The following is a 19,398-nucleotide window of genomic DNA, read 5'->3' on the forward strand; positions in this document are numbered from 1 at the left end:
TTTAGAGAAATATTTAGCTTGTAAAGCCTTTAGATAACGAGTGTGTGCTGACATATCTGTAAGGATAGCACAGTACTAGTTTCTTATGGCGAGTATGTGTCTGGAGTGATGGACTGTTCTTGTGTCCACTTGCATATCAGTTTTATGTTGTCACTGCTGGATTTGAGTTGGGGGGCGGGGTGCCTTCATCATGGAGGATTGTGACTGAGCAGGAGGAGGAGGGGGGGTGCTCATGCGGTCCTGTACTGACCTGTGCTGGAAGTTGAGTGGCAGGCCACCCCCTGCCGTGCCCCCCCTAGCTCCCCCTCCCTCTGTGGGGTCGTCTGATCCGCCCCAATGCGAATGCGCCGGTGACTCCTCTGGCCAGCATCTGAACATAATATGGTGACAGGGTGAGAGGATGAGGGAGGGCAACGCGCAGGTAGCGTACGCTGCACCACCATGTCTCTGTGCCGCCCACACCACTCCCTATCCCAGCACACTGCCACCCTCCACGACAAGGGCATCACCCTCCCTTCATGAGCCACCTCACACATTTTATTAGTCGATCGGAACTAAGGGGAAGAATATTCTGTGGATACCAAAAATGTCAAAATAATTATTGTGATGATGGTTGCACACATTCTAAGCAATTCCAGCCGCAACTACTGCTAGGAATACTGTTAGCTTAGTAGACCTAGGCTGCTTACTGTCCTGACATGACAAGCCTGCATGTGTTTTGTCTTTTCGATAGGGTAGACCTGAGCGGGAAACCAACATCACAGCCAGATGCTGGTAAATGTAGGGCCTACATTGTAGGCTGTGGCTGGAAAAACTTCCATCTGCCACTCATAAACTCCTATTCAGAGCCTGGGACTTTTGTCAGTTGAATTACTATTATCATGTACACAGAATCACATATATTGCTAGTTATCAAAAATATGGGGATACCTGGCATTCCTATTTTGAGCAGCCCCCTATTTTGAGCATGTCGTTAAGCAAAAACTTTCCAAAATGAAATAAATAAAAAATGTAAAATAGCCGTTCTACAAGATCACAATATGTTGCAATTCGATGGGAGCTTGTAGATCACCTAGTTTTGCTATCAGTTCTATGACAAAGTATATCATTTTAACTGAAGTGGATAATGTGCTAAATACTCCAAGGGTCATTCCTACTACGTTGGATTGTAAATTCTTTATCTAAAGAGTTAAGAGTCAACGCGCACATCAACACACGTCACAGAGGAGACATGCTGAGTAGGGGTCTAGTTCAACACACTCCTCTACACTACGGGACTAAAGGAAGACAACAAAGTTGCCACCTTTAATTTGTGTTTTAGTACAGTTGAAATCGACTAATAACCTACTACTAGTCTATTACACACGCTTCTTCAGATTAGGATTGGCTTTTGCATTCCATGAAAAAGTATATGGTAATATCTCACTCCCCGTTCATTCATCTTTAAGATGGCTATTAACGAAAACCAACCCTAAGAAAGACAAAAGCAACACAAGGCAAGCTAATTAGAAACTGAAAACTAAAGGAGCTGGGCTGGGGGGGAAAAAACGTAGTGAACACATTTCACTTAAAAAATCTAGAGCCATTAAGTCATCCAAAAAAAAAGGTAATAACCCAGTGTTCATAAGCTGCCAGTAGAGCATCACCACCCCCCCACCACACCCCTCCCCATCTCATTAATAGAAACTCGATTTGCGGACAGCTGCACTCGCGTACACATTATAGGAGAATTGATTGCACCCAGCACACAATGAAAAGGATGAACACCAGGGAGGGAGGGAGTGAAAGAGGAGTGAATTAATTAAGAGAACCAGGTGGTCAAATGTTGGGTGGAAAATCACTAGCTAATGACACATCACACTATGGCCACAGTATTGCGGTGGACGCTGCCTATTGTTAAAAGAAATACTAAAGCTTCAACTTTAAGATGACCTTTATGCTCCTCCAAGCCACATGGCAAATGAATGTGGGTCACTTGCTTATTGTTATACATGCATGCACTCTTGAATCCATGATATGTAAACATAACCCTGATGCAAATATGACCAGTGAAGAGAGTCATGAGAATGACTGGCTGCTGTCATCATGTGCAGCACCAGGCTGATATGGCCTAATTTAAGGCCATCCATAATAATCCATTCCATACCTTCATTTACCAATCTAATTTGCATTTCAATGACCAACATTATCGACACATGTGCTCATTAGATAGGAAGAGACGTTTGAGATAGCCAACACATCATCCACCCAATTAGATAACTTGGCTGTTATTAGTAGTCTACATTTTACTAGGCCAGGTGATGATATTGTATTTTGCTGTTATTTTTTATGCTATGTTGACGAATTGAATTCATAGGACCACAATGGAAACAAGTCCCTAGGATTTTTTTTTGTGTTATCCTTTTAGCCCAAATATCTGTACCTGTCTGTACCTCCTGCATTAGACATTTATGTCTAACTAGAGTTTCGGGGGGCTACGCCCCCCTCAACCCCAGCCGCGCACGGGGCCCAGCGTGGCCGTGTGTATATTGGGGGACCCAAATCGGCGGAGTGAAACTGTGGAAAAGTTTTTTTGAAAAAGGGACAAATTTGAAGAAAAAATATTTGTTATGTTTCAGGGGGTCCACAGGGGGTCCGCGGACCCCCTGATGGTCCACTGACCCCCTGTGGAGTGTTGGGACGCGCGGGGACACCCCTGGAACATTGCGGACCATTTCGGTGTTTTTTTTTTTTTCATGAAGGTGGTTGCTTGTTTCTGGCGCAGGCTGTGCAAACCTGGCAACCCAGCGCATGCTGCCGCACGTTTAAGTGGCGTAGCGTCATGAGGGTCAGTGGGGCCGTGGCTCGGTCAGTGAAGACCCTGTAGTGCGGATGATATGTGGCATAGAGGGGCAGATTGTAAATCCACAGAGGAAACATCCGTGGGCTACCATTGGTTCAGCGATGTGTGCGGTCGCCCTGCGGCCCCTCCTCCTCCACCAATGTGCAGTATTGAGAGCCCTGACTTCACAACAATTGGAGCGATGGGCACTGCACTGTGGTTGGTTAGGGTACACCTAGGGCCCAGGTAGAACCCAGTTAAAGCCTGCATGGGCAAAGCCAGTTAGGACCCGCCTTGGTCCCACATAAACATGGCTAGTTGGGGCCCACCTAAGGGCCAGGTAGAAGCTACTTATAGCCTGCATGGGCATCGCAGTTGGGACTGAAGTGGATGCCGCTGACATTGCTGACATGGGGTCCATATGGTTTAGCCGACCGTGCAACCATATGGGAACTACGCTGGCATGCTGGCTGTAATGCAAACGCTGCATCATACCTGCAGTGTGTAGTTTGATGTTGTGTGTGTAGCAGATATACCTGCAGTGTGTAGATCAATGTCCATAGGAAAGTCAATGGCCAGCAGTGTTTTTTTTCCCCAGCAGAGTTTCTAGTGTCTCTGTGTCTCTGTGGAAGAGGTTGCACATGAACTCTGCAGCCGCACTGAGGCGCTCCAACACAAACACTCTGACATTAAGCTGCTTCACACAACAAACATCAGCACCACGCTGCAGTTTGTCCAAAAGACACAATATCTCCTCTCCCACCGACGTCATGTGTTCATTTATCGACAGCCGTACAGACTCCTTTTGACACATTTTACGTCGTTTATCCAGCTCTCACTGACTCTCCACATCGGCCAGTTATTTTGCTGCGATCAAGTCAACGATGTGAGAGATTAGCTATCACAGACGGACGGACAGGGGGTGAAACATAGTCTTGCGCCATGCCTTTCGGCCTGGCGGAGACAATACAAAAGCGAAAGTAAAGGAAATGGTCATTTCTGCGACAGAAGTAGTCAATAAACTATGCTATGAAAACATGGGCCACATTGGCAAAGAATGTAAGAAAGAGGCAATCATGTAGAAAATAGCCGATCTCCAAGCTTACAAAGCCTCTCAACGTGAGGCGTTTCGAGCTTGTAGATCGGCTATTTTCACAATATTTACTTGTGGAACGGAGTCAAACAGAATGGGGGGGTCCCAGATCAAGTACGTGTATTTGGGGGGGGGGGGGGGGGGGGGGCGGCGTGAAAGGGTTGATAAACACTGCTGTAATCGGAGCGAAATTATCTGAAATTACTACATGACCATAATGCAGCCTAACAGGCGTTGCACGGGGCGGTCCTGCCATTACGTTAGTTACTGTAGTTGCTGTGGAGTGTTCTCCAGAAGACACACACAAACATACACCATCTACAATGGACGAACTGAGCAGCAATATAGACATTCACCACACGAACGTGCATTGTTGAGAAAGTGATTGCACAGCCGCTGCAGGCATGACAACCAGGTTAGCGTTAGCGACATGGCAGCTATCACAGCGCCCTGTCCGTCGTGCTGCAACTGCCTGTGATGGCTACAGCAGTAACAGCAACCTGTCTGCGATGCCATTGTCTGGAGACTGCTCTTAGCGTGACAGGACCAATGAGAGTGAGCGCTGTAGTTGTTGCTAAGATACGGTGGCGTCTCTGCCCCATAGCTTGTAGATCTCTCACACATGATTGGCGTAGGCTGCGTTGCCAGGTCTGACTTTGTGTGTAAGCAATGGTCGGCTTATTTTTGCGCGCCTTTGGGCTCGTTTGCATTGTGCGCACGGCAGCGCTTGTTTAGCGTACGTCAGCGCGACGTGGCAACGGACGTGGCAACGTGGAAGGTGATTGGCTGGTGAAAAGAAACAGCCGACGTTACACCAGAAATGGTGCCTGGAGAAAATGGTGACCAAAAAAAAAGTTTGGAAAAAAAGGAAAAAACCCCCGCAGCGGCTGCGTGCGGTTGTGGTGATGAGGTCGTGCGCACGGTAAACGGTACGAAGCTGCCTCCCCTTCCGTTTTGTCCGACATTTGGTGAGTAGAATTAATTATGTTGCGAGGTGGGAACGGTGTAGTGAGGCATGCCAGGTGCCCTACGCGAAACGTAAATTCAGGCCGCCCGCCGTGGCGACAGTGTTGGCGACATGTGGTCTGACGGTGTTGTGTTTAGTCGATAACAGAGCTGTGGGGTGTCACCACCGAGGGCACGGAAGTTGCTCGCCATTTATATAGTTAGATAAAGTATTCAATCAAACCTGCACATTTGTGTTCTAACAATACATCACAGCTTTTGTAGCATGACCAAAATGTGTTGATGGACTGTTACTAACAACCGGCAAAACTAGCAAACACTGAGTTGTTACTTATGATGGATTGGATGGAACATTTTCCAAAAAGATCTGAAGTTTTATGTCGGGTCGCTTGGCGTTTTAGAGGCCTCCGAACCCCAAAAGTTCTCTTTAACATCAAAGACACGTCTCTTTGGAATGCATTGGATTATAAAACCTTACACTAGAGCTGCACGACAGTAGGCTGACCGCCGGGTACTATATGTCCAAATGCATGTCCAGACCACCTTTATAACATTGTAATTGGAAACCAAACTTTGTATGTATGTGTGTGTTTATATATATATATATATATATATATATATATATATATATATATATATATATATATATATATATATATATATATATATTAATATATCTCAGACAGGGTAGTTATCTCCAAGTTTACCCAGGTGCGTGTGACCACATAATAAAACAGTGGTTCTCAAAGTGGGGTCCGGGGATCCCCAGGGGTCCTTGAGGGGGTTCCAGGGGGTCCCCAGGTAAATTAGTTAATATAGCATCATAATCATGTTAACCACTTTATCCATTTATACGTTAGCCATTTAAAAATAGCAGATGTTTGAACATCTGCTATTTTTTAACATTTTTGGAAAAGCATCGAAAATGTTATATTATATAATATTGTTATATATATATTTTTTTTAACACAAAGTCTTTTCTTCTGGTGGCCCCATCTGAAAACATTTTCAGATGGGGGTCCGCAGCCCTAAATGCATATCAATTTGGGGGTCCTTGGCTTGAAAAAGTTTGTGAACCACTGTAATAAAACACACAAATCCAGATTAAACGCTAGACACAAAGGGCACACGAAGAAAACATGTCTTCAAAGTACATTAAGCAGCATTAAGTCCTCGTCTGTACACAAAGTTAAAGCCTAAAAACGCCCGTTTAGTGAGTAATATCGACTTGTTTATCATGTAACGTGTGGAAGTAACGTGGCGTTACTGTAGTCAGTGCATATTCCAATCAAACTTTTTTAGCGTTCTTTTTATAAACAACAGCAGCTCGATGATCGGCGATGATCGCTGCCTGTGTGGCTGGGGGAAACATTCTGCTCTTACCTGGCCTGTGCTTCGTCCAGGCTCTCGTCGGTGATGGCCATGATTTGCTGTAGAATATCCCCGATGTCTTGCTGGGGCTGACCGAGCTGCTTTCTGACCGAGTCCGGGTCTCCGACGTCGGCCTGCGATTGTCCCCCGAGTCCTGCGAGACCCGTCATCATCCTGATCTGCTCATCCATACTTTCAAAGAAAAAAAAAACTCGCCCGTCGTTTTTCTTTCCTCCCCTTCAGTCGAATAATACACACAAACAGCTAGCCAGCGTAGCTACTAGCCAGCCAAAGTATCTCCAGCTACAAACCGACCATACACAACACTCGATAAAAACCGACCCGATCCCTAAAGACGAGCTAGTGTTGGAACCAGCCCGTCGTTGTGTTGCTAAAGAAAACGACGGTTAAAGCGGCAGATTTCGCTCTAACATTCGCCTACGTTTCCCACTTTATTCTCCAGAGTCTCCCAGAGCCTTGCAGCTAACTGGTAGCAGCTCTGCTAACAGCACAGAGACGAGGCAGAGCCTGGTGGAGAGGAGCTGCTGGATGAAAAAAAGCAGCAGTGACGAGCCTGCCTGCCTGCCTGCTAGCAGCCACAGCCACACATGAACACAATGTGGGAGCTGCAGGCGGACAGCACTGCCGAGCACATTGTCAAAGTAAAAAAAGAAAAAAAAATGCACAATGCTTGTTCCTGTGCAAGCAATTACTGTGCATTAAAATAATGCAAACAAAAAAATGCACTAGACGCGAAACCATCAAGCAAAACTCCCCACCCCCGATGAAGCCTCTGTTATTATTATGAGAGGTTACCCATCAAAACAGACCAGCACGGAGTGCCATTGTTGTCGTGTGTTGTCGCTCATTGAACACCAGTAGTGAGTGAGCAGTGCATGCGCTTGCGTGTTGTGTTGTGGGCTAATCAGTATGTGCCATAAAACGACACCCAATCATCCAGCTACTTAACAATGTGAGGGAGTATTATAGCGATCAGAGCGGCGATGTGGCGCCGGCAGGAGCGACACGAGAACTTATTTTGCAACGTAAAAAAAATCAAGATGGGCTTTTTGCAAGCCGACCCCCTATTATACTTTTGTTACTAGTAGGCTACGGCTCGCGTATTCATGGTTCTTTTGAACAGTGGGGGGCGGGGGGGAGCACGGTTTCTCAACATATGGGGCCCAAATGTCGGTCGCCAAATGCCCAGATGCCCTGAAAATAATAATACACACAATTAATAGGCTGTAACTTTATACAAAAGCGTTCCTGCCTGCGAGATCAATCCAAAATTGGGTGAGCAATGCCACTGCTCGTAGCCATTACACCTGGTTGACCGAAAAAGAGTCTAAATTCCTAAACACATCTAACCTGGGACTTCATGTTTCAAAAACAAAGTTTACAGTGGGTACTGGGTATAGTACATGCTAGGGTGGGGGGGGGGGGGGCATTGTGTAATAGGGTAACAGGAAGAGTGGGCACCTTCAGGTTACACAAAATAAATAGTTTGGAAAATGGTCTTAAGTAATGTAAAGTATACATGATTTGAACATGCTGGTACATTTGACAGTTAAGGCCTGATATTTCTTATGTCAGTTGGACATAAACAATTTCACCTCAATGTGCCCACTCCTCCTTTATCCAGTATCAAGGACAGACTGGTGGGCCAGAAGTGCCTTAGTAAACTCCATGCTTCAATAGTACAAGCTCCTGCTAGTATCCATAGAGATTTTTAGGCCTACCATCCTAGCGTTGGTGATGCTCATGTTAAATAGTGATTTGTAGAAGTAAAAGTAAAACTCACTAAGCCTATCTGCTGAAAGTGTATATGTAAAAGACATACAAACTAGCCAATAATATGAATCACTTCGTTTGGCTTATGAGTTATATTGCAGAGACAATTACTCATTCTATTATAAATACACAGATCATGCCAATTTTATTGAGTAATATTAGAGGGAAAAAAAGGTGCATGGCCAATGTAACAGCATCTGTTACATAGGATTGCTCTGTCCAAAGCTGCCAATGAATGAAATATCCCATCTGTCTTTCAGTATGAAAATGTAGACAGCACAGATTGAAAACAAGTGTCCTCGTTTTTTTCTGCGAACGTGGACAATTCTGCTGTAGTTTATCACTCAGATCAGAAAGACAGCTTCCCAAGACGAATGGCTAGCTGAATGGACGTGGAGGAGAGGTGCAGCCTCGTGTGCTGTATTGGAGAGATGATGGGTGCGCATGCGGGAGTGGGACCAAACTGGCAGTGGTTTATGCTGACTCTCCACACATCCATCTACTACAATCTGTAGCTAATCAATCTAAAGTTAGAGAGAGCAAGACTAGAGAATACAGTCAGCCTTTGCTCTTTGCATGCACATACAAGCATAATAGACTGACAACTACAGTAGTGCAGGACAGGTTGTGTATTCCTTGTATACAGGGTGTCTTCTTTGAAAATAGGCTAATAACAATAAACACAACACTAAATTAACTTATAAATAGCAGTAGCAATACAGCTTGGTAATATAATCTTCAAATTAGAGGATAGGGTCAGCAGGTGATAAAATGTATTATCCAACATTGTTGTGATCTGGAAAAAAGTTGAAAAATGTGAGAAAACACTGATTCAACAATTTAAGCAATCTCTCTGTACTGTGGCGAATGATTGATTTAAAGAGTGCTGCTATGGACTTCTCTTAGTTTGTAAGCTATAGATGCCCTCCTCTCACCACACAAGCATCAAGCCTCATTTTCATCTAAATAAGAATCGATCTTTCCTGCCGTGAACCATCCTCCTTTACTCAAATGCTCACGGTCACCCCACAACACCAACCCCAACAGAAATGAATACAATTACCAGCAAACCTCACCCACACCTTGCTTAAGACTGGTGGAACACATCCTAGCTGTTTCCCCTTTCTTAATCAGATTTTCTTGTTACACCTCTGAACAAAAAAATAATTAGTAGAAACATTACTGGGTGAATAAATGATAGAGAATTCGACTGATGGTGAAGCTTTGACTGGCACAATGTCAAAGCTTCGTTCTGCCTCAGTGACCCAGTCAAATGCAAGAGATGGGAGTGAGTCACTGTGGGGGGAGGGGCCTCCTCTGAGTGGTCAGGGACACTGGTGGGGTGGAATAGATGCTGCACCATGGACAGAGCAAATATCAAGCATTGTACAGACTGTTTAAGGCTTTGGAAAACTGTTACGCTTATTTCATCAAAATGGTCATTCTAATCAATAAGGGGGGGCAACAAATTATATATTTTTATATGAACGTCCTGTAGAATTCACAAGCATCTCTTCCTGTTATTCTTGAATTACAAGTTACCCATCCGAATAACTATATCGTTTTCCATATTTGCAAAAAAGGTTTAATCAATCAGATCAAAATACATCAAATACATACCATACATTTTAGACATACAGCTTATGACCACTCACTGCTGTTAATACGCTAATTATTTCTGATGGCAATACATTAGAGAACATAGAGTTAAATGAAATCAAATTGAAATTTGCATGGATTATCACAGCTGAGCAACAATCCAAAGATGTTGATGACATTTCATGTTTGCTTTATAATTAATATAAAACTAAAATGTTAATCTCCATCTGTTCTTTGATAATTTACAGGATGCATAGATGCTCTGAGAAACTTTTTTTTGTGTTCATTTCAGCATTAATCCACAATTTCAGTAGAGAGTTAAGCCAATGGTAGTTTTGAAAAGAGTGGCATTGCCACCTGGTGGTCAAAGTCATGCATTACCTAGGGATGAAAAAAAAACTGTACAGTTTTAACAATCTCCATTTCAGTTTGAAAAACACTCCTGAAACAAGTTTACTACATACAATTATGCAGGTACTAAACCAAGAAATAATATGTACATACATAATATAGATTGTATATTATTTCTTGAAACTTGAACAATCAATATATAAAAAGACTTATTTACAATTGTGGGTAAGAAGAAACCTGTATACCCACACATCTTTCTCCCCTTTATTTATCTATAAGAGGTGGGTCCTTTGTTGCCATCAGTAGATGTCTGATGTTGTCAAATGGCTGGTTTTGGAATCCTGCCTCTGCCTCTGAGTAGGAAAATAATACATGATTAAACTATTTGCAGATCATTTCTCAGTATAAGGCATACAATAACTTCATAACAAATGTAAAAAAAAGAATGCAATACCTAATCTCAATCTCCTACTGGTCTCTGTCATCAATAACTGTGCTCGGTCGTGGATGGACAGAAGCTCTTGCACAATCTTACGTTGAGAGTCCATCTGTTGGGGGGTCGAGGTACAATTTGAGATATAAAAAAAAGTGAATATAATGAAATAAAATGGACTAGTGGAATTTTCCTTCCACCTGTCTCGGAGTTTCTGTCCGTGTACAAGCCATTGCACAAAACCAACTGAACACCTGGCGATGTGTCTCAGCAAATCTTAGTTTTTTTCTGTTCTCATAACTGCTATGATATTTCCAACGTACCACCAGCTCCATAGTCTGCAGACGGGGTAGTTGCTGGCGGAGGATGTCACGGTAATCTGGTTTGGACTGTATGAGTTGGTATTGGGAAGATCGGACCACAGAGGCGGAGTCCAACACTACACCACTCTCCTGGCCCTTTTGTACCTTCCTGTTGCAAAGGAGAGAATCTTTTTTATTACTATTAGAATAAACAGAGTGAATGGATGTGTGTGTGTGTGTGTGTGTGTGTGTGTGTGTGTGTGTGTGTGTGTGTGTGTGTGTGTGTGTGTGTGTGTGTGTGTGTATATATAAAACTCTCTCTCATGTGATATTCTCCATATGGCATTGACATGTTTTTCTATGGTAACCGTCAACTGACATTCCACTGTCATCGCTGATCAAGATGGTGGCGATATTGCTGTAATGTCTTATGCGATCTGGAAAATGTTGACCAGGTATTAAACACCTGTGTCCTCTGCTATCCACAAGGATTTTCTTAAATGAATTCATCTATATCATCCAAAGACAATGTTACATTTCAATGGTGCTTTCAACATCAATGGCTTTCGCCAAGCTTCAACTTTGATTGGTTTGCATGTTCTACAAAAACGATTTCATTGGTGGATCAAGCGATGGGTCATCAAGAAAAACATTTAAAACTGCTAAATTCTTCACTTTCCTACTCAGGACTCATTAGATACGTTTTTAAACAAATCAAGTATGGTTTAGTGAAGACTTCAGTCACTGCCCGACTAGACCACTGAATTATTTAATGCTTGGATAGTCCATACTCTTGTAATAAATAGCAATATAGCATCCATTGATGACAGTTTCTATGTGCACCTTGTCAATGCCTCCGCTTTACTCCGGTGTTTGTTCAGCAGTCCTTCCCAAGATTCATTCTCCAACTGTAGCCTTAAAAATAAGGTGGAAAAAAACAACATATACATGTAAGTATTATGTGGCATTCACATTTTGAGGGTAAAGAAACATTGTCTTTAAAAAGATCACCAGCATTCACTTGGTCCCAATCATGCTGAGGAAGGCAACAGGCCAAAATGTCTGTCGTGTTTGATCTGCTGCTTTTCTATAAATAAGAGATCCTAAAAGGATAAAGTGCTGGTGATCTTTTTAAACATACAGTTCCTGCCAGAACCGTGCACCCGATAAACATGAACCGTTATTCAAATGATGAGTGCTCGCATTCTCTTTTTGAATAAACCTTGTACCATGCGTTAATGTGGAATGGGTGGAAACCACAGCTACAGAAAATGATGAACATGTAATAGACAAGGTGCACAAGGGAGAGCTGGCTGGGCACCGTGTCAGGCACCTGGAACTGGCAACAAACTACTGACACTGTGGGAGCCAACCGCTAGGAGGGAAAAGAGGTGCACCTACGTAAGAAGACACACTGACAGCCGGAGATAGCAACAATGCAGAGCTCAAGACCTTGATGCTGGACAGGAGGGAGTGGAGGGCAGTGATCCAGGAGATCCCGAGTTGGTGTCGGCTAGTCCGCACTCTGGCATAGCAAATAACTGGTCATAACATATAATAATCTTTTTTTTTCTTTTCAGTACAATATAACCACAAACAAGACAGGATTAACTTGTGCTATGTGTATATATGTAGAATATACATTTTTTTGTTTCTTTCCTGAACACAACGAAATGATGGCGCTTGCACAAAACCCGAGTTTCACACACTGATTTACACCATGATGTGACAATAAAACGGATTCTGACTTTTGACAAAAGGCTTGGTTGGTGGTTGCAGTATTCCACGCTGGTTTCTGTCTCACTGAATAACTTTGAACGTCCTTGGTTTGTCACCTGCAGTCTATTGTCGCCATGTGAATGCAGCATTACACATGGCAGGTTATTCCAAACCTTTTTTAATACTAAAATTGTCTAATTTGTGATAAACGGCAATTAACATACCTTCTGATTGCTTGCCGAGTTTGCTCCATGGTTTGCTCTACCGCAGGAACACTAGAGTGAAAACCAAGCAATCGGGAAGAAACATTTTACATTAAAAGGCAATTTTGGGAGATATTTGAGAAATGTATAACCATCATGTTGGATATAATTTAAAAAGGTTTACCTAGCTGTACTACTGGGGATTTGTGGATATTGCATCTCATCGTGTATATTCTTGGCCAAACAACACCATTCCTTCTTCATGTCCTCAACTATGACACAAAAAGGACATATATATGCAAACCAGATATATTGCCTCCTTCACAGAAAAGATGAGGTTGAAAAGATTAGCTTTATAATCCCCATACATTACCATAAGACTACCAAATGTATATAGGACCAACACTGACCTTGTTTTTGAAATGTCTCCAATGAGGCGCCTGGTGACTTCAGTGAATCAAGAGTGCTCTCTATTGCCAACTAGGAGAGATTGGACAGATCATTTTTACAGTATTTTGATCATGTGCAGTCAGAATTTAAATTACAAACACAAAAACCTTGATGATTTAAGTCTAATTTATGCTTAAAAAGGTCCACTTCACTCATTTTCAACCCATCTATTTCTATTCACTGTCTCAGAAACCCGCCTACCAGTGACATTCAAGTTCAAGTTCAGGTTTATTTGTCATATGTATAGATACAGAGTATAAATACAATGAAAATTATTTTGCTCAGAGCTTTCTCAGTCTTAAATACATAGGACATAGACAACATCCATAGTGCAAAAGACATCTATAGTGCAAAAAGAACACAAGGAAAGAAGTGCAAATTAATGACCATACAGTGCAAAACAGTTCACGGTCAGCTGTTCAGCAGCCTGACTGCCTGGGGGAAGAAACTGTTACTGAGACAGGTGGTGCGAGATTTGATGCTCTGGTAGCGTTTTTTGGAAGGGAGTAGTTTGAACAGGGTATTTGCGGGATGGCTGGTGTCTTTAATGATGTTGTGGGCTTTTTTCATACAACGAGTGGTGTAGATGTTACGGAGACTGGGTAATTCTGTGCTGCCGATGATTTTAGCTGCTGTTTTAACGGTCCTCTGCAACCTGTCGCAGTCCTGAGCGGTCGTGTTACCGTACCACACTGTGATACAGCCAGTTAAGACACTTTCAATTATACAACGATAAAAGTTCACTAGTCCTTTTGTACTTAGGCCAAATTTTTTGAGGCGCCTCAGAAAGTACAGTCGCTGCTGCGCCTTCTTGAGGATGTACTCGGTATTGAGTGACCATGTGAATGTGTCATCATTGATAGGCAGGTTTAGTCATTTATTAATGCGAGAACTGGCTTCTATGATAGCATGCACATTTTACAGGAATAGAAAGCCTTCAGTTTCTATTAGCTTGGATTCACCATTGATGATGTCACTGGTAGGCGGGTTTCTGAACTGTCAACAGGCCTCCCCTGAGACACAGACCACCAAGTACGTAGACAAAAATGGTACCATTTTATAATAAGCATTAGTGAGGACAATTTATATGAAGATGAGTTGAAAATGGATGAAGGGGAGGTTGAAAATGGATGCAGGGATCCTTAAGTTTAAGGGACATGTTGCTAGGCAAAAGCGTCACATTTTTCAACATAAGAAAATCTGCAATGACAGCAATCACAAAGTCATGAACTGACTCAACTCTGTCTTATTTGTTTGCTTTAACTATTGCTCTCATGACCATTCATGTGACATTCACCACAGCTGAACTTAGCACTTGTCCAGTGTTTAACTAAATTTGTTTCTGCGGCTAATGCAGATAATGTAGGCCTGCCTTGACACTCACCTCCATTGAAGCCTTCATAAGCTGCTCCAGACGCTCTTGCTGTGGTAGTGATGGGCTAATGCTTCTGCAGAGGCCTAAGAGGAAAATAGAATGAGTTAGTCATTAGTCATTTCTACTGCTGATAAGTCATGACGAAACAGCCCATTTTTGCCATTATTTCATATCTAGGATGAGGACAGAGGACTCACTCTGAACAGGATTTTGGAAAGCAGGTAGAGAACGCCTGCCTATGGTAGACCTCCTTAAGGACTTCCTCCGTCCACATGGAGTTTCAATGGGGGCAGATCCTTCCAGGTTTTCTCCCTGCGTATTCACTGATCCCAACTCGCTACAAGATGTCTCTGGTGCTCCATGGATCTGTGTTGTGGACGTTGGGGAATTCATGTAACCAACATTGACCATTGTAACCAGGTTATAATCTGGACTAATACTTACTTTGTAGTTCACTTGTTGCATTGTTATGAAATGTAATTTATTAATACGGTCAGCTAATAAGCTGTCCTCAGCCTTGAAAGCAGTGGTGGAAAGTAAGTTTACTCAAGTACTGTACTTATTAATGGCTAATATTCCTTACATTATACGCATGTATTCTATTATTAATCATTCCATTATTAATGAATTGCTGTGACTTGGGGTCAGCACTTGTCATATAGTATAATAACCATTTGTAAGTTCTGGCAGAAAACTTCAACCAGGTTCACATGGACAACGTGTGTAGGCGAAGGGACAGCATTCACAGCAGCACTAAACACACACAACTTTCTTCCCCGAGTGCATGTGTGGGGCAAACAAATTGACTGATGCAGAACAGGAAATGGGTAACTATGCCACCTACGGGAAACTGGTACAACAGTTATGAACAGAGACACATGAACAGAGACACGTTTGTGTGCCCCATATCCATGTGCTCATTGAAGGAAGTGTACATGTTTAGTACTGCTGTGAATGACGCCCCGTCACCTACCCTACATTGTGTCCATGTGAATCTTCAGGTATTTTACTAGATGTTTTCTGCCAGAACTATCAAATGGATATTACACAATATGACAAGAGCTGACTCCAAGTCGCAACTAAAACTGGCTGCACCCTGTAACTTTCATGTCCTACCAGTCTACGTCTCAATAGAAGAGCAGGTAGACCAACTACAACCACTGGAGATCTATGTTAGTTATATTGTAATAACATAATTAGAAAAAAAAGAAAGAAAAAAAAGCTTATTCACTAAAAACATTACATAGTGGTGAAGCTTTAATTTATGGGTGAGTACACACAGAGTTCTGCAAATTAGAATGCCACAGAGATACAGTAAATGCCCCCACAAAAATAGCCTACAATGAGTGTTCTATGGCTCTATATGAAATACATAAAATGTATGGAATATCAGCCAGTCTAGGGCTACGTACAATACATTTTTGCAGTACTTCTCATACTTGAGTATTTATAAACAGTATACTTAAATTATGAATACAAAACATACATTAATTGATACATTATGATGTATTATTATAGGTTAAGCTACCCAGCAACACAAGTATATTAACCCATTAAGACCTGGAACTGTGTCCTTTTTAGATTTGAGCTAAAAAGCATTATTTTACACTTTGGGCTATTCAAAAATAGCAGATATACAAGCTCATAGCGCGGCACCGAGTGCCGCGCTACGAGCTTGTAGATCTGCTATTTTTGAAAATTCGTGAAAATGTGTGCAAATCTTTGAATATATATTTTTTTAAAGCAAACATTTTTAACTCAAATTTTTGCTTCTGGGGGGTCCCTGAAACAAGATATTTTGATGGGGGTCCGCGGACAAATACATATAATTTTGGGGGTCCTTGACATGAAAAAGATTGAGCACCACTGATATAGAAACATACGTTTTTCAGAATACTGTTGAGATTTAGGAGACAAGTAGAATCGGCTTCAGGTCTCAATGGGTTAATTATATTAAAATCAGCCCCACCTTTACTGGAAGTTCTATGGGGGCAGCAGTTCCCTCCACGCATGTCTCTGGTGCTCCATCCATCTGTGTTGTGGACTCAGACTGCGTGCGAGGTGACTTGTGTGGTCGACCTGGGCTGGCACTTGGGGAGCGACCTCTTTTGGATGTTTTTTCACCCACATTCACCTTTATAAAACAGGTCAAGTTAATCCAAGTTCACTTGTTGCAGTGTTATGAAATGTAATGTTTGGCTAAGGTAAGGTTTTTAATCCAGTCCAAATCTATAAGGCTGAAACCTGACCTCAGCCTAAGGCAAATGTTTCTTCAGTGATGGAAGAAGTACTCGCATGTTTTACTTAAGTAAAAGTATCAATACTGCAATGTAGATATACTCTGCTACAAGTAGAAGTCCCGTATCCAAAATGTACTTGAGTAAAAGGTGCATAAGTATGTAGTGTAGTGTTAAAGTACCAAAAGTAAAAGTACTCATTGTGCAAAATGTCCCATTTCACAAGTTCAAAATGTATAAAAGATCTTTTGAAAATAGCAGATCTACAAGCACTCAATGCGTCATGACGCATTGTGAACTTGTAGATCTGCCATTTTCAAATGGCTGAAATATATATATGGCTGAAGTGGTTAAAATGTGTTTTGTAATAATAATCAGAATCTACAAAGTAACAAAAGTTGTCATATAATTGTAGTGGAGTAAAAGCACAATATTTGCCTCTGAGATGTACTGGAGTAGAAGTAAAAGTATTGAAAATTGTAAATACTGAAGAAAGTAAAAATACCTAAAAAATGTACTTAAGTACAGTACTTGAGTACATTTACTTAGTTACTTTAAACCTGACATCAGCTCTGCCTAAGGCAGATGTTTCTTACCTTCGGCTTGTCCTTGTCATCAACAGCAACACTCATGTCACTGCTAAGAACAGAATGAACCAATAAGAAAACTATGAACACGTATTAACTTATTAAAAAACCTCAGCTTGCTTAAAAGTCTAGTCAGTCATCTTGATGAACGTTGCAGCTAAGATTAGCTCCTAGCATCCACCAGACTAGAACCATAGAGTTCAACTAGCACACAAACATTTGACTTGTCAGTAAGTAGAAGGACTGCAATCTGTACCCAAAACCAACACATATCACTTATTATAGTTTACTGACTTATAAGTGAAAACACAAACCTGTCTTGTGTTGTGTCCATCCGGATATTCGCCATTTTTCTTTCAAATAACAAACTTCATAGCGCGCCCAACACATTCCCCGCCCCTTTCTAAGATATGCATTCTGGGAAACGTAGTGTGCTAGACTAGAGGGAACTACGACAACGAGTGGGGTGCGTCATACATTCGCCGGGTGGTGGAAGAAGACGTACGTCATATTTTTTTACAGCAATGTAGAAATACTCTGTTAAAATTTAGTATTCACAATTTACTTGAGTAAAAGTACAAAAGTATTGGCATCAAAATGTACTTATGGTACCAAAAGTATTCGTTATTATGCAGAATGTCCCATTTCACAAGTTTTCAAATCATACATCTTTTGAAAATAGTACAAGCAATAGTACAAGCATGTAGATCGGCTATTTAAAAAAAAGTAAAATACCTCAAAATTGTACAGTGAGTACAGTACAAGCACAGTACTTGAGTACATTACTCTGCTGTTTTGGGTGCGCTCTTGCCAGAAATAACACAACTACAAGCCTGTCTCATAACACAACGCATTGTTAACCTGTAGATCAGGTCTTCATACTTTTTTGTTATTGTAAATTTGTGTGTTTCTGACTTCTCTAGAGCAGGTTCCCAAAATGGGGGTTGGGACTGCCAGGGGGGTCCGGGCCCCACATGATTTTTGGGGGATCCCCAGATGACAGTGAAGTGGCAATTTAAGTAACCTTTTTAATACCTAAAAAAATAAAAGCAAAGAAAAAGACAATTACTGCATCAGAGGTAATCAACAAACTATACTATAAAAACTGGTCAAACGTTGGCCAAGATAAATTGTGGGGGAAAAAATGAAAATAGCAGAGCTACAAGCTCACAACGCCGCCTTGCGTTGCAAGGCGTTGTGGAACCGAGTCAAACTAAATTGAATGACTCTACTCCTACATTCCAAGTGATTGTCAGGGTGGGTGGTCCCCAGTTTAAATATGATTATTTTGGGGGGTCCCCAGTTCAAATATGATTTTCAGCATTGACTTCAATGATTTGTAGTATGACCTAACTTAGCTTGGGTCATACTAGTCACCAGCTCAAAGTCCTAGGTTCAATATGATTCAGTGTGTCGAGGTGTAACTGTAAAGGCTTAAGAGAGAAAAGCATAACTTTTATCCCCAACAACTATAAACATTATTCAAGTGTTTAACAATCTGCCTGGATTGCCATTTTATACCATGATGACATTTACATTATTTTATAAGACTTTCTTTATTTTTTAAGGGTAAGGTCTTCAAGTAGCCTATTCAGTTAGATTTGTGTGACATTGCTTGAGACCATACCTGAGGACCCAGGGACCCTCAGGGGTCCTCCTCAGTTAAATTGATAGTTAGGAACCAAATGGAACCTTACCGTTCTGTAGCTCTGAGTGTACAAATAGAACCAAATGGTCCATTATGGGTCCATTCGTACACTCTGGTCTGTGGTCTTGTAGTGCATACCAAACTGGGAGTACTTGAAATTAAAAGGTTTGACAACCACTGGTTTAGGTGGGATTGGGAATGAACTGGGAGTGGTATTTCTGTAAAGATTCTTGACTTCTGTGCTCAAGATAATTCATATGGAAGGGTAACAGTTGTCTCAAAGTCATCTATGCATTCCTGAAACCTGGATATTTGACTGTCAGTACAGCTGCTTAAAAAATGTAAACGTAAAAGTAGAACCTTACCTGACAGATTTCTCGTTTAATCTCAAACTAACAGAATTGGATAGTCTTTCAACCTCGTTATTCAAAATGTTCTCTTAATCCTGA

General features: G+C 41.8%; 2 protein-coding genes across 6 annotated transcripts in view; both read right to left on the reverse strand.

Moving 5' to 3' along the window:
* The window catches only part of pbx4 (pre-B-cell leukemia transcription factor 4), a 34,992-nt gene extending 27,882 nt beyond the window's left edge, over positions 1 to 7,110 (reverse strand). For 2 of the 4 annotated variants that reach the window (XM_084073070.1, XM_084073069.1), the window contains exons 1-2: positions 6,264 to 7,110; positions 251 to 370 (exon numbers count right to left, since the gene is read on the reverse strand). In XM_084073070.1, the coding sequence (XP_083929196.1) occupies positions 251 to 370; positions 6,264 to 6,442 (299 nt within the window). In that variant the 5' untranslated portion in view covers positions 6,443 to 7,110. The remainder of the gene's footprint in view (positions 1 to 250; positions 371 to 6,263) is intronic. The other 2 variants (XM_084073071.1, XM_084073072.1) reach the window with 1 other exon arrangement.
* Positions 7,111 to 9,606: 2,496 nt separating this feature from the next.
* Positions 9,607 to 17,687, reverse strand: dsn1 (DSN1 component of MIS12 kinetochore complex). Of its 2 annotated transcripts, none has more exons than XM_084071604.1 (12): positions 17,616 to 17,687; positions 17,311 to 17,353; positions 16,447 to 16,611; positions 14,675 to 14,843; positions 14,487 to 14,560; positions 13,063 to 13,132; positions 12,837 to 12,924; positions 12,674 to 12,724; positions 11,574 to 11,645; positions 10,752 to 10,899; positions 10,450 to 10,543; positions 9,607 to 10,348 (listed from the first exon to the last, which is right to left on the reverse strand). In XM_084071604.1, the coding sequence occupies exons 1-12, from the start codon at positions 17,648 to 17,650 to the stop codon at positions 10,260 to 10,262; spliced, it is 1,098 nt and encodes a 365-aa protein (XP_083927730.1). In that variant the 5' UTR covers positions 17,651 to 17,687; the 3' UTR covers positions 9,607 to 10,259. The 2 variants fall into 2 exon arrangements, with proteins under 2 accessions (XP_083927730.1, XP_083927731.1); XM_084071605.1 differs by having other exon boundaries at positions 17,311 to 17,350; positions 17,616 to 17,647.
* Positions 17,688 to 19,398: the final 1,711 nt, after the last annotated feature.

The sequence above is a fragment of the Gymnoscopelus microlampas genome (genome assembly GCF_963454915.1).
Source record: "Gymnoscopelus microlampas genome assembly, chromosome: 11".
Lineage (NCBI taxonomy): Eukaryota > Metazoa > Chordata > Actinopteri > Myctophiformes > Myctophidae > Gymnoscopelus > Gymnoscopelus microlampas.

Excerpts from the sequence above, each read along its gene's own strand:
- dsn1 (XM_084071604.1), bottom strand. The coding sequence starts at position 17,650 with ATGGCGAATATCCGGATGGACACAACACAAGACAG. Across the intron at positions 17,354-17,615 it reads ATGGACACAACACAAGACAG|CAGTGACATGAGTGTTGCTG; the intron begins GTTTGTGTTTTC and ends TTCTGTTCTTAG. Across the intron at positions 10,900-11,573 it reads AAAGCGGAGGCATTGACAAG|GAAGGTACAAAAGGGCCAGG; the intron begins GTGCACATAGAA and ends CCTTTGCAACAG.